The 14,465-nt window shown below is 41.4% G+C and overlaps 1 protein-coding gene across 1 annotated transcript in view; it reads left to right on the top strand.

The window, feature by feature from the left end:
- The first annotated feature begins 12,328 nt into the window (after nt 1-12,328).
- LOC136956299 (leucine zipper putative tumor suppressor 3) overlaps nt 12,329-14,465 on the top strand; it is a 28,759-nt gene continuing 26,622 nt past the window's right edge. The window contains exons 1-3 of the mRNA XM_067250192.1: nt 12,329-12,680; nt 12,732-13,018; nt 13,594-14,201. Of these exons, the coding sequence (XP_067106293.1) occupies nt 12,329-12,680; nt 12,732-13,018; nt 13,594-14,201 (1,247 nt within the window). The remainder of the gene's footprint in view (nt 12,681-12,731; nt 13,019-13,593; nt 14,202-14,465) is intronic.

Raw genomic sequence — 14,465 nt, 5'->3', positions numbered from 1 at the left:
ACCTAGTCTACACTTGCAGTGTAGCAAGCTATGAGATGTAAAAAGGACCACGCCAGCAAAGATAAACATTGGTCTGAGTCCAATGAATGTGCACCGGTTCATGACCTTGCATGACGTAACGTTAGACTAGCTAGCTAGCTAGCACAGTGTATTAGCCTATTTGTGCAGTTTTCAAAGTCAATTAATTTATATTGGTGAAGCAAAGCAATCGGCAATGTACGTCAAACATAATAACATTAAACCAACCTAAAAAACAATTTAAAAAACGGTATAGTAGGATAGTATCTTAAATATATGTTTACCTCATCGATAATAGCTTACCTTTTCAGAACGAGAAACCGGAGGTTTGGTTGACAAGAAGTAGTTCCAGCCAGATCTTGAGAGTTGAGCGCCAAACTTTTCAGCGACTTATGTGTAATAATAAATTTACAATAATGTTGGATCATTTATAGGTTTTGCTGTCAGTGGATTTGACATGCTTGCTTCCATGCGCTTAAAATTATGATTAAAATAAAATCATATTCCTCCTCTGCCGGATTTTTTAATAAAAAATGTAATGCAGTTGGGATGAGACTGGGTTGGACATACAACTCCTAATGTTATGACAACGTTGCCAGTAAGTGGTCACCGCAACATTACCTTAAACATTACATTACCTTCTGGCGACGTTGTAGCCGCTTTTTATCTGTTGGCAATTAGTAGCGTAGACAACGTTACCACAACGTCGTATTCTGGTCGGAGATGGAATGTTCCAAAATGACTGCTGACATTTTCTTACCTTGCAAGTAGGCCACATGAATTTAAATCACGCATAATACTAAATGTTGCATTCCAGCACATATAAATGTAGGCAATGTCATGTAATTCATTTGCAACTCAGCCCCAGCATGTTACATAGTTGTAATTTTGTTGTAATTTTCCCCACCAATAATTGCGAGTCGAAACAAAATGTTTTAATTATTTTAACATTTTCTGCTCCACAATTGGTTAACTCTCTCAAGGTCAGCGTTACTCCTGATTGGCAGGAGAGCGCTGATCACAATGTGTACCAGCCTGTTAGCTAACAGTGGTCAAGTGAGCGTCGAAGAGAGACTGTGAGAAGAGATTCAATGATTGGCTTTTTGGCAGGCTACTCGTGTAAGGTATACATTAACATTGAGTGAATAATAAACGATAAAATCGAATTATATAACACTCCCTACACACTGTATACTATTGTTGAAAATGTATAGTATTTCTTACGTTAACGAGCCTTTGCTAGCTCTGGAACACAACTACGGAATTGTCTGCTTGCTACTAGTAGCTATCGGACATTCATTCATGCAGGCAGGAGCATCGATAGCAAATAGAATACTAAAACTGTGTCCCCACCAATGTTCAAACCAAACCTACGCCCTTGGTTCCGTCCGTGTTCGGAAACTTAAGTGCAGACTTTTATTTCTCACAATATGACCCAGCATTAATTAATTTATGTTTTTACTTCATCTCCAATGAATGTATACATTTAAATAAACAAGTTAAGAAATAATGTCACTTTCACTGTTTTCAAAAGCCATTGGTTAATTGACATAAAATAAGGCCTAAACTAAGCAGTGCGTCTTCAGAGACATAAGTAATGCTTCCCAAAACTCAAAACACATCTCTTTAATACTGCTTATTCCACTTAATGTCAATTGCACTGCTTCCTTCTGTTGTTTATAATGTTGTTGTATTCTTTATTATTCTGCTGCTTTTAATGTTTTTTGTACCTCTGTAGGGGACCTCTGCTTTACATCTATTTAGGGAGAAATGGCTAATTCAAAAGAAGTTTGCTACGAGCAAGCTAGTTGCGGTGGCTAGCCAAACTTCACTGAGTGAGCGGATTGTTTGAAAGCGCCGGTAATTAGAACGTTTTTTTTACATAAAGTTTAGGCTGTGGCACTGAAGCCAGCGACGCACCACACAAGCTTGAGTTTAAACTTTACATTCTTTAATGTGACATTACTTACTGTTCATGCAAGTCTTGATTTGCTTAAATGTACATGTATGATGCTGCTAGTAGTAGTAGTACACCACGGCACGATACGATACTCGCTGTGCAACAGCACATCAATCCATGCGTCGTTGCTAACGTGTGCTGACGTGGTGACGTAGCTAGCACTGATTACCCTTCGTTGACTAAAGGCACTTTTTGCCACAAAAACGTTGTAACCTCCTAAACCGTGCAACGGAACTTAAATAAAAATACAACAAACGCAATCGAGACCAAGACGAACATTTTGATACAGGCATTGTCTATGTAGTCCAAATATTGACTGATCCTTAGGGGGGCGAAAATAAACAATAAATAATAATATATATGTGAGAGAACAATGGTTGTGCTCGCCGAAGGCGTGAGCACACCCAATAATAATAATATATATGAGAGAACAAAGGTTGTGCCCTTGCCGAAGGCAAAGCACACCCAACTAGAGAGGGTACAATTTCTGGGGAAATTGTAGGGTGTGCTTGCTTGCGTCGGTTGCACAGGGGTCTGTTTTGAATGACATTTTTACAACTGATATTTCTGTATATTTTATATAAAAATGCATACTTATTATTTATAAAGATTACATAGATTTGAAAGCATTTAGCCACATCGTTGAATCAACTAATACATTTGGCAGACCGGTGTAAAAATCGACCTAATCTCTATGACTTAAACGTCCTTTTAAGTTTTTCCCTTCTCGTGATATTTTCAGGCATTTAGCCTACTCATTGCATTCATTCATTAATAAAGAACCCCCTTTGAAGATTATTCTACGACGTTACCGGCAGTACTGTAGATTAGAAGATAGAATCGCGATTCAAACAGTACCATCTGCTAACTGAAAATATGCCCCCCAAAACGTAAATAAGCTTGACATTTATTTAGTGGAAAATCACTCATTCATAATAAGCTCACTGGTAGCGATCATCGTCAGTAACAACGCAAAATGCGAGAAGCTGCCCCGGTAAATTGTACTACTACGGTACAGGACTACTGCTGTGTTCGTCTTGGTAGCGATTGCGTTGGTTGAATTGGATTTAACATTCCATTGTACGGTTTAGGCTGAAATTAATTATTTTCATGAACAGATTGACAAAGTTTAGGCTGTGGCAATGAAGTTCAGGTTAGTAGTGATGAAGAAAGTGTTTTGTCCGTCTCTTCATAAACGGAGTGACTAAGTTCAGTTAAGTTCTGGGTTTTAATACGTATTTATCAATCTGCAGATTGGGAGAGAAAACCAGTCTTCTGACCATAAATGACAACACAACACCAAGCTTAGGTCTCAAACAGGTCTCTCTCCGCTCCGAAAGCCGGAGGACCATCTTTTATAGGGCACAAGAATGTAAACATAGATTGTGACAGTCAGGCAGGAATGACGTTACAACAGTCTCAGAGAAAAAGATTCACTGCTCCCAACACATGACAAATCTCACACTAGAGAGTTCATAGTTGGAGCTCTCCTTGTAGTCATGACAAGGACTGTTTAGCCAGTACTTTCTCCTGACCCCGAACATCTATTAACCTGACACATAGACACAATATACTGCAAGCTTACATGATAAACGTACTAACTAGTATCCAATGACTAGTTCTATTGATTAGTGATTAATGTAAGCACACAGGAAATCCCAATTTCTTCCACAGTAGTTAGATAGACTTTTGATTTAAGTAAGGGGAGTGCCGAACATGTTCTGTCGCCGTTTGACTTCCTAAACAGCTGTGTAGATGTTTTTGTAGTGTCTCGCGTAGGCTACAGCGTTGCAGTGAGCTACACTGGTTTGAAACCACAGGTAATGATAATTTCACCCACAAATCGTTTACTTGTAATCTAATGTCATAATAAATCCTACAACGAAAACGTATTTGTGAGGAATGTTTATTTTAACGATTGAAAACAGATGCATCACTGTTATGTGTTGCCCGGGCAACAGAGGCTAATGTCATGATGCTAATACTTTAGTGAAATAGTAGACTACTGTTTCCGAAAGTAGATGTACTTCCTTAATAATATCAGCTTATTTTGTACATTACACATCACAATTGTGTGTCATATCACAAAGTAAAATTAGTAAATAGTTATCACCCTGGCCTCTTTGCTTGTGGCACCTAGGTTGTCTATGTAGGCCAAATATTGACTGAGTTTTAGGGGGGCTCAAAGAATAATAATAATAATATATATGTGAGAGAACAAAGGTTGTGCCCTTGCCGAAGGCAAAGCACACCCAATAATCAGCTGTACACACACACACATCAATACATGCAGGCTCATCCAAACACACACAGTGTCAAGTCACACATACAATTGACCATTTATGTCATATTTACATACCAAAGCCTACTGTGGTGAAGAGAAAATGCACACCTTTGCTTTGACTTGTGTTGGCGCAGGCGCGGTGGGTCTTCAGGGAGGGGGGCGGTGTTGTTGTCCATCATAAGGGGCGGGGCGGAGGTGGGTGTGTGACACAGCTGATGCACGCATCCTCAAGCTGCCTCCATCACCAGATCCTCTACAGGCAATAGCGGCTGCATCCTCCCACAACTGGAGCTAGACACGCACTGCCGCTACAACCTCCCTCTTTGCGACCCCGAGCACAGCAGGATCGGACAGCGGGCCGAGAGGCTGCGGGACGACGTAATTTGGCTTCCTTTGGCGTTGACTGTGCTTCTACTGGCGCAAATAGTAAGTGCGGAGCTGTTGTCGACAACGAGGTGATGGTGCCCACCAGTCTTTCATTTCTATAGAGAAATACACGCACCTTGTAAGCTACACTGCAGGCGCAAATCCACACCTGCGTTCCTCGATATTTATCGCCATTGAACCGCATTACCAATCCATCTGCCGTGCTATTTTACATGTTGCACAAGCTGACACGAAGAAAAAATATTGATGGAAAGGTTGTGGGAGGCTGTGACATTTTGCTGAAATTTACGGAGCGAAAGTGAAACGGGGAGGGATGCATATAGCTTGTTTGTTAATGTAGGAGTGAATGTAAAGACGGAGTAAAATGGGAAGGGGGGGAGCGTTGTGTGAGCGGTTGTAAACGATGCTTGCTCAAGTGGGGTCTTTTTCTACTTGCTCCACAGTTGCATGTCGAGTAGACACAATGACTTTGCTCCCTGGTCCACACATGTAATCCTAAACGGAGAGAAAATGGCCAATGATCATTTCGTGGGTCTTTCTCACCCCTACGTGGTTTAATATGATTTTCACGCTGGTGCAAAGAAGCTGCCGTATCTTCATTGTGCACCAACATCACCGCGTCAGCTGACAGTCACCCTGCCTCTGTGCACATCTGTGCCATGATAGCGAGGCGAGGGTCGTTGATGTGGCCGTTTGCAAATATAAAATAATTGAAGAGGATGTTTTATATTGATTGTACTCGTAGACAGACTGACGTCAGAGCCAAATAGCGGATTGTGTCTTGTCATTGGGAGAAGTGTCTGGATAGGCTAAATAAGCCAAAGGCTTCAGATGCTGAGAACATTGGCAGTAGTCATAGCACAGTTCTCGATTTCTAGGCCTCATTTCATTGTCGTCTCGCTGTGGGCTATGCATTACAAGGTAATTACATGAAGAGAATGTATATTTTATGATCTTCATTATGATGCAGGGGGGGGGGGGGAGCTGATATTCAAACTCATAGCCTCAGTAGGCAATATAACCTCAATACAAGCTTAAATAAAATGGTGTTAATGTCAAATGTGTATCCTACTTAGACCTTTAGACCTATACATCCCATTGCATACACGAAACCCAGCTATTTGTCTCTTTCCCTGTGCATATGTGTGTGTGGATTAAGGTGAAAACAGTGGGTGCTTTGTTTAAGGGGCAATTTGTTTGCCTTTGCACCACAGTTGTTGGCAAGGTGTTGTTGGCTGTTGTCAATACAAGAGGGAAAATAATATATAAAAAAGATAATGCATTACCTTTGCAGTGTATGTGTATCCCATTATTTACCATACTTAGGCTAATGTCAGCATAGCAGGGGAGATAAAAAAATACCCTGAATGTATTTCATTGTGAGTGTGTGAGAGAGGGAGAGAGCATGGATGTGTTTAAGTGTGTGTAGGAGATGGGGTGCAAATGTGTGTGTGTGCACTCTCTCTCGCTCTCTCTCTTTCTCTGTTTGAAGCATGGAGACGATGATGTAATGCCTCGGAGTGTGTAACTATGGCAGAGAGAGGTAGTGTAGGCACGTGCCATTGCTCAGCCAACACTGAGAGTGGTCCCTCAATTGGCCACAAGGCAGTACTGCACCTAGAAGCTATTTTGGACAAAATGAGCACCTCAACTTAAGCATCCACTAGCAGCCCCCTGTCTCATCACTGTTGTTTCCCATAACATACATACTATCGAATATCAATATCCAACATTTTCAAATAGAGATCTGAAAACTTGCCTCCTATACGTTTGGTCCTGCCACAAGTAGAAACCCCCCCAATAAAGATTAAAAAAAAGAACAAGAGGATTGGACAAACACAAAGGGTTTGGTTGAAACCTTTTAATATGAACAGAAAACTGTGCATTTCTGTTTGAACCCAGATAGATTCATTTGTAGATTTGTGTTGCATGGTATCGGCAGTATGTCACAACCCAGAGAACACGTCTTATACACTCCGTGGGTGTGGTTTGCATTCACTGACTTTACATAGCTATACTACAGACATCCTACATCACTGAAAAGGTTGTGTCAGGATATTGTTTCTTAGAAAGGTTGAAAAATGTTTATAATAGTTGTTGTCATTATTGGGTGTGCTCAAGCCTTCGGCGAGAGCACAACCTTTGTTCTCTCACATATATATTATTATTATTTATTTATTTATTTATTTTTTTGCCCCCCTAAAACTCAGTCAATATTTGGCCTACATAGACAACGTAGGTGTCAAAAGTTTCGTCTTGGTAGCGATTGAGTTGCTTCTATTGGAATTTACGTTCCGTTGCATGGTTTAGGCTTAAGTTAAGTTTTTGTGGCGAAAAGTGAAGCTAACGGTGGCTAATTTGCTAGCCACAGTCACTGACGTTACTAACGTCACTGCGTCACTAACGTCACGAAAACACGCGTGACTACCTTTGGCAGAACATTCGTTTCGCATCTGTTAACTTGGGGGATAGCTAGGCTAACTATAGCTTTACTGCAAGGCAGCTGCAGAAACGCCACAAGAAAAGAGGCCAGGGTGATAACTATTTACTCATTTTACTTTGTGATATGACACACAATTGTGATGTGTAATGTACAATATAAGCTGATATTATTAAGGAAGTACATCTACTTTCGGAAACAGTAGTCTACTATTTCACTGAAGTATTAGCATCATGACATTAGCCTGTGTTGCCCGGGCAACACATACTACAGTGGTCTATGATGCATCTGTTTTCAATCGTTAAAATAAACATTCCTCACAAATACATTTTCGTTGTAGGATTTATTATGACATTACATTACAAGTAAACGATTTGTAGGTGAAATTATCATTACCTGTGGTTTCAAACCAGTGTTGCTCACTGAAACGCTGTAGCCTACGCGAGACACTACAAAAACATCTACACAGCTGTAGGAAGTCAAACGGCGACAGAACATGTTCGGCACTCCCCTTACTTAAATCAAAAATCTATCTAACTACTAACCTTAACTTCATTGCCACAGGCTAAACTTTGTCAATCTGTTCATGAAAATAATTCATTTCAGACTAAACCGTACAACGGAAGGTTAAATCCAATTCAACCAACGCAATCGCTACCAAGACGAACACAGCAGTAGTCTAGTACTGTACCGTAGTACAATTTACCGGGGCAGCTTCTCCACACAGGGCTATATCGCACTTGGCGTTGTTACTGACAATGATCGCTACCAGTGAGCTTTTTATGAAAGCGATTTTCCACTAAATAAATGTCAAGCTTATTTACGTTTTTGGGGTCATATTTTCAGTTAGCAGATGGTACTGTTTGAATCGCGATTCCATCTTATACTGCCGGTAACGTCGTAGAATAATCTTCAAAGGGGGTTCTTTATTAATGAATGAATGCAATATGAGTAGGCTAAATTCCTTAAAATATCACGAGAAGGGAAAAACTTAAAAGGACGTTTAAGTCATAGAGATTAGGTCAATTTTTACACCGGTCTGACAAATGTATTCGTTTTGATTCAACGATGAGGCTGCCTCTTGCAGGTGAAATAAGACATCTATTTTATTCTACACTTCACTCGTATTTTCCGTTGTAAATGAGCAGCAAAAAAAAAGCTTTTAAATCTATGTAATCTTTATAAATAATAAGTATGCATTTTTATATAAAGTATACAGAAATATCAGTTGTAAAAATGTCATTCAAAAACGGACCCCTGTGCAACCGACGCAAGCAAGCACACCCTACAATTTCCCCAGAAATTGTACCCTCTCTAGTTTGTACTATAATAGACTTTGGGAAATGTGTCACGCTTTGCCTGTGTGTGTGTGCGCGCGTGTGTGCAGGAAACAAAGGGTTAACATGCAAATGCTCCAGGTGTGTAAAACAATCCGCACACCCTAACCAAGTGGGATCCAATCAGCCACAGCCACAGTATAAGACTGTATGGAAAGATGGAGATCACTACATAATAGAATGTTTGGTAGGATTATGAAGCAAAAATAATACGGAATGAGATTGAACAAACTACCACAAACATCTGAAAAATACATATATCTGATAAAACAATATATGAATTGAACTGTGCAATGAATCAATGTGAACAGCCCTATTCTATATGTGTATTATATACATTTAAACATACACATTATACATTTATCTAATAATCTAAAATAATATTATTATTTCATTCAAAGAGTATGCATTTGGATCTTGAGGTCCTTTGAAGTTTAAGTTGTGTGACTTTCATCCCAGCGAGATGGAGAGGGAGATTGCGTGAGGAAGTGAAAGGGAAATACTTGAGGAGAGAGTGCAAGGGGAATTTGAAACTCATTGCCATGGGAAGGGGAGCAGGGCATAGTTGGAGGGATGGAGATGGAGGGTGTTTGTAAACACCCTCCCACCCCTAAGGATCCGTAAATATTTGGACTACATAGACAATGTCAGTGTCAAATGTTTCGTCTTGGTAGTGATTGAGTGGCTTGTATTTTTATTTACGTTCCGTAGCACGGTTTAGGCTGAAATTAAGTTTTTGTGGCGAAAAGTGAAGCTTACGGTGGCTAACTTGCTAGCCACAGTCACTGACGTTGCTAACGTCACTAACATCATGAAAACACGTCACTACCTGCAGCAGAACATTAGTTTCGCAGCTCCTTAACTTCTGGGAGTTAGCTAGACTAACTATAGCTTTACTTCAAGGCAGCTTCAGAAACGCCACAAGCAAAAAGACCAGGTTGATAACTATTTATTCATTTTACTTTGTGATATGAAACACAATTGTGAAGTGTAATGTACAATATGAGCTGATATTATTAAGCAAATACATTTACTTTCGGAATCAGTAGTCTACTATTTTACTGAAGAATTAGCATCATGACATTAGCCTCTGTTGCCCGGGCAACATATACTACAGCGATCTATGATGCATCTGTTTTCGATCGTTAAAATAAACATTCCTCACAAATACATTTTCGTTGTAGGATTCATTAACCTTTTAAGAATCCTGTTAAATTTGCCTGAAAACGCCTAAACAGCATACCCAAAGTAAATTGGAAGCTGTTCTTGAACCATTTGGAGTACATGCATGTAAATGATCTCTTTTGAAAGCTGACACTCTGAAGTTATGTCCCCTGTTGTCAGGACCCCTGTCAGTCCTACTAGTGTTGAGTAATAGAAGCTTGAACACAAGGAAAGTGAACATTTCTATTTCCGCCTAGATTTTGTTTTGAAAACAGAGGCCTGAAGAGGCCTAGAGGTGGTAGGTATTAGATGGAAGACTAAATTGGACCACAGGTTGAAGCCTTACCCAATTCAAATCAAAAGTCAAACATAATACCACAATATATTCATATTTGACACATGTTTTTATAAGAGTACATCCATTCATTTTCTAAAAGGGCCTTTTGGAGACTCCAAAATGACCCTTTGTAACCAAGGTCAAATACTCAGGATAAAAGGTATTATTTTTCATAATTGTTATCTCTAATGAAAGGTGGTACTTAGAACTATCATATATAATAGCTAAATCCCTAATTAGTATTACTGAAACACAAAAATGAAGCATGAACACATTGGAGTGCTTTATCTGATTCCCAGGATTGGCGCACAAAGAAAACTGATTCTTTCAACCATATAGCGCAATCGACTTTTATTTTGACGGCTCCACAGACACATACAAATGAGGTATTGGCATTTTCAGCTAGCTTTCAGCTACAAGGCTAACGAGCTCATTTCAGAGCCAGTCGAAGCCAGTTCGAGAAATTTGTTTAGAAAGAGTGTGGGGGGGGCGGGGGGGGGGGGGGCAGGACGCACAGACCTAATTGGCTTTAGAGGGCTGTCAACGGGGCATGGAAGCTCCTATTGGGTCAAACAAGGTGTCAATCAAAAGGGGAGGGTTCAACGGACATTTTGATGCCTTCATATCGTAAATACTGCGTTGCTAACCGGAGAAAAGAACACTTTTATGTGAACAAGTTGTTTCTTCCGTCGGCTAACTTGCATAATGAAACAAAGGATAATGGCTATTCATGAACGTAAAACATTGTATTTTGACGATTTACTTTACATGGTTAGATACTTTGAACCCTTGGGAATGTACGCAGATCAAGTTTTGATGTGTTGTTTGCATACCTGGACGACACAGAACCTTTGAGGGTAAGTAGAGACGTTTGGCTTTGTAAACAACACCAAAGTGGTGACTGGACAAAGACGTTGACTAAACTTGTTGTTGTGACTCGATCTTGAAATGGTTTACATATCTACAAGCACAAGAATCGTAGCTTTCCAATGATGTATAACATGTGTAGCGTCTAAAAAATATATTTGTTAGAATTTAGTGCGTCGTAACTGAGGAAGGGGGGGGCAGCATTTTTGTAACGCGGGCGAAACAGGACCATAATTAAACATTAAAAGTAAACAATTTGTTGGTGAAATTATCATTACCTGTGGTTTCAAACCAGTGTAGCTCACTGCAACGCTGTAGCCTATGCGAGACACATTAGCTAACAAAAACATCTCCACAGCTGTTTAGGAAGCCAAACGGCGACAGAACATGTTCGGCACTCGCCTTACTTAAATCAAAAGTCTTTCAATAGGTGAAACTATCTGACTACTAGGCTAACCTGAATTTCATTGCCACAGCCTAAACTTTGTCAATCTGTTCATGAAAATAATTAAATTCAGCCTGAACCGGAATGTTAAATCAAATTCTACCAACGCAATCGGTACCAAGATGAACACAGCAGTCTAGTACTGTACTGTACGTAGTACAATTTACCGGGGTAGCACACAGGGCTATATTGCATTTTGGTTGTTACTGAAAATGATCGCTACCAGTGAGCTTTTTATGAATGAGCGATTTTCCACTAAATAAATGTCAAGCTTATTTATGTTTTTGGGGGCATATTTTCAGTTAACAGATGGTACTGTTTGAATCACGATTCCATCTGAGATAGCTAGCTCAACTGCCGGTAACGTCGTTGTTAGAATTAGCTTCAAAGGGGGTTCTTTATTAATGAATGAATGCAATATTAGTAGGCCAAATGCCTGAAAATATCACAAGAAGGGAAAAACTTAAAAGGACGTTTAAGTCATAGAGATTAGATACATTTTTACACCGGTCTGCCTAATTTATTCGTTTTGATTCAACTATGAGGCTGCTGATCACCATTCCCTCTTGCAGGGGAAATGAGAAGACAACTATTTCATTCTACACTTCACTCTTAGTATTTTGAGTTGTAAATGAGCAGCCAAAAAATTATGGTTTTAAATCCATGTCATCTTTATAAATAATAGGCTAAGTATGCATTTTTATATAAAATATACAGAAATATCAGTTGTACTTATGTCATAAAAAAACGGACCCCTCTGCAACCGACGCAAGCAAGCACACCCTACAATTTCCTCAGAAATTGTACCCTCTCTAGTTTCTTGTGTTGTGTCATTACTCTATAATTAACCTCTCTTTCACAGTTTGTGTGTCTCTATGTAACCTTCCTCACTCCTCTCGCCTCTCTCTCTTTTCTAGTATGAGTACACTGTCTGAATTATTTTCATTAACCTACTTCTCCCTTCTTCCTTTGCCCTTATGTCCCACCAACAGTGTGTGTCAGCTGGTACTGTCCCCTTCATTCCCCACATGGCGCGTTGTGTAAAGCGAGGGGGCCACAGCAGTGAGGGGGGGGGGGCATCCCCAGGGCATGGGCAGTAGCGTGGCCAGCGAGGTCAACTCCACCACCACCTCAGAGCATAAGCAGGAAGCCACCATGCGTAGCGTAGGAACCCGTACCACCCAGAACAGCCTGCCTCGGGCCCCTCCCCCACCACCCTCCTCTTCTTCTTCTTCCTCTTCATCCTCCAATGCCACCTCGTCCAACCACCGGGGCTGGGGGGCTGGATTAGAAGACCGTAGCTACAACTCGGACCGCCCTTCCCAGCCTCTTACCCACGCCAAAGGCATCACGGCGGATGAGCGCACCTTTGCACAGGAGAACTCTGCGTACTACAGCACTGACCGCCCTCCACCACATGAGGGCGGAGACAGGAACAAAGGTGCTGCCCACAACAATGTTAACCAGGTGGTGTCCAATGGTATACGGGCAGTTAATAATGGAAACCGGGGGGTGACAGCAGGGGGCAACGGCGACAGACAGGTGTCAAACTCTGCTTTTGTGAATGGAGGGGCACGGAGAGACGGACGAGATATGCCCCGAGGGGCGTTGAGTTTGGATATATGTGGGAACAATGTGGTGAGCACAAACAACGATAAGAACAGCAGGCAGCACATGGCGCAGTACAAGGAGGCTGGCGCCAGGGCTGGTGCCAAGCTGGACAATCACAACAACCCCCCTAACATCCTGCCCATGTCTGGAAAGCTGGAGCAGGTACAGGTGGGTAACATTGCCTGTGTGTGTGTTTATGTGTGAGTAGCAGTAGTACAGGTAATGTATACTGTATGTACCTTTCTGTGTGTAGCCAGTTACATAGCCTGTTCATTGGCAGTTTGAAAGATAGGATGTCAAATGGCTTACATTTATATGATTTGTGTGGGCTAGTACAGTATGTCAATTTGACACACACTAATTCATTTATAGGCATGAATTAGGATACCTATCCAGTACTGAGAAACTGTCATATTCACCCTTTTCTCTACTTTTAATCTATGGTACCAAACATGACAAGATGCTTTTAATGAATTACACTCCCCACCTCCTATATGGTAATATGTTGCAATATTTCAACCATAGACTGGTATTGTGGTTGAGACAAGGCAAGCCATTTTATACCTATGCATTTTCCTCAGAAGAGCTACTGTATATTTCAAATGTTTTGGCAGAATAAGACTTTTGAATAATACTTTTCTATGCTAAGTTATTATCATTCTTGATGGTCTGAGTTAAAAAATCATGTATTTAGGTATACACATTCTATTATATTTTTAACTGGATTGATTCTCCCCTCTCAGAGCACCGATGGACTGGTCCGACCCTCAGCCTTCAAGCCAGTGGTTCCCAAAAGTTTCCACTCCATGCAGAACCTTGTGTGCCCTCCTCAGACTGGTGGGGGGGTTGGAGGGGGAGGCCACAGCGCAGGTGGTGGAACTCCAAGTATGCCCGGCCCCCTGAGGAACACGGACAGCCCCGGGAGTCGAGGAGGCCAAAGAGGTGGAGGAGGATGTGGAAGAGGAGGAGGCCAGGGGTGCCTCTCTGACTCGGGAAGGAACTCTCTTACCAGCCTGCCTACCTACGCTGGCTCCAGCTCGGGCTATGGCCCACCGCCGATCCTGGGGCCCCTGAGCGCCTCCACCAGCCATATTAACAGGCTAGGGGCCACCGGAGCTCTAGATAAAATGGACAAGCCGGGGCCAGGCGGGGCCAGTGGTGGAGGGGGTGGTGGCTACCAGAATGGACTGAGCGCCTCAGACAGTGGCCATTCCTCCTCAGGGAAAAGCTCCTCATCCTACCAGAGGATGAGCCACCTGAGCGACGTTCCCGGACCACTACGCCCTTCCCCTTCCTCTGATGATGTCATTCAAGACCTGGAGGATAGGCTGTGGGAGAGAGAGCAAGAGGTAAGGAGAGGGGGGTTACCAAAAATTATAAAGATAAAGCTTAGTATGAATGTCCTAATGTCAGGATGAACATTTAACATTTTCAAAGCTTACTATCCTTGAAAGTATTATCCTAATTCAACAGAAAATGGTACTGTATTTGGTTATGAGCACTGTTACTCAACAGCAAATAAATACTGTTACTTGCTTAGGTGAGGGAGAGTGCAAACCATGGACAAAAGTAAAAAACCCAGGCAATGCCTTAAGATTAAGTTAAAAACTTTGTG

The sequence above is a fragment of the Osmerus mordax genome, chromosome 14, assembly GCF_038355195.1.
Source record: "Osmerus mordax isolate fOsmMor3 chromosome 14, fOsmMor3.pri, whole genome shotgun sequence".
Classification (NCBI taxonomy): Eukaryota; Metazoa; Chordata; class Actinopteri; order Osmeriformes; family Osmeridae; genus Osmerus; species Osmerus mordax.
Note: the sequence above shows the minus strand (reverse complement) of the source record. Positions and strands in the feature narration are given on the sequence as shown.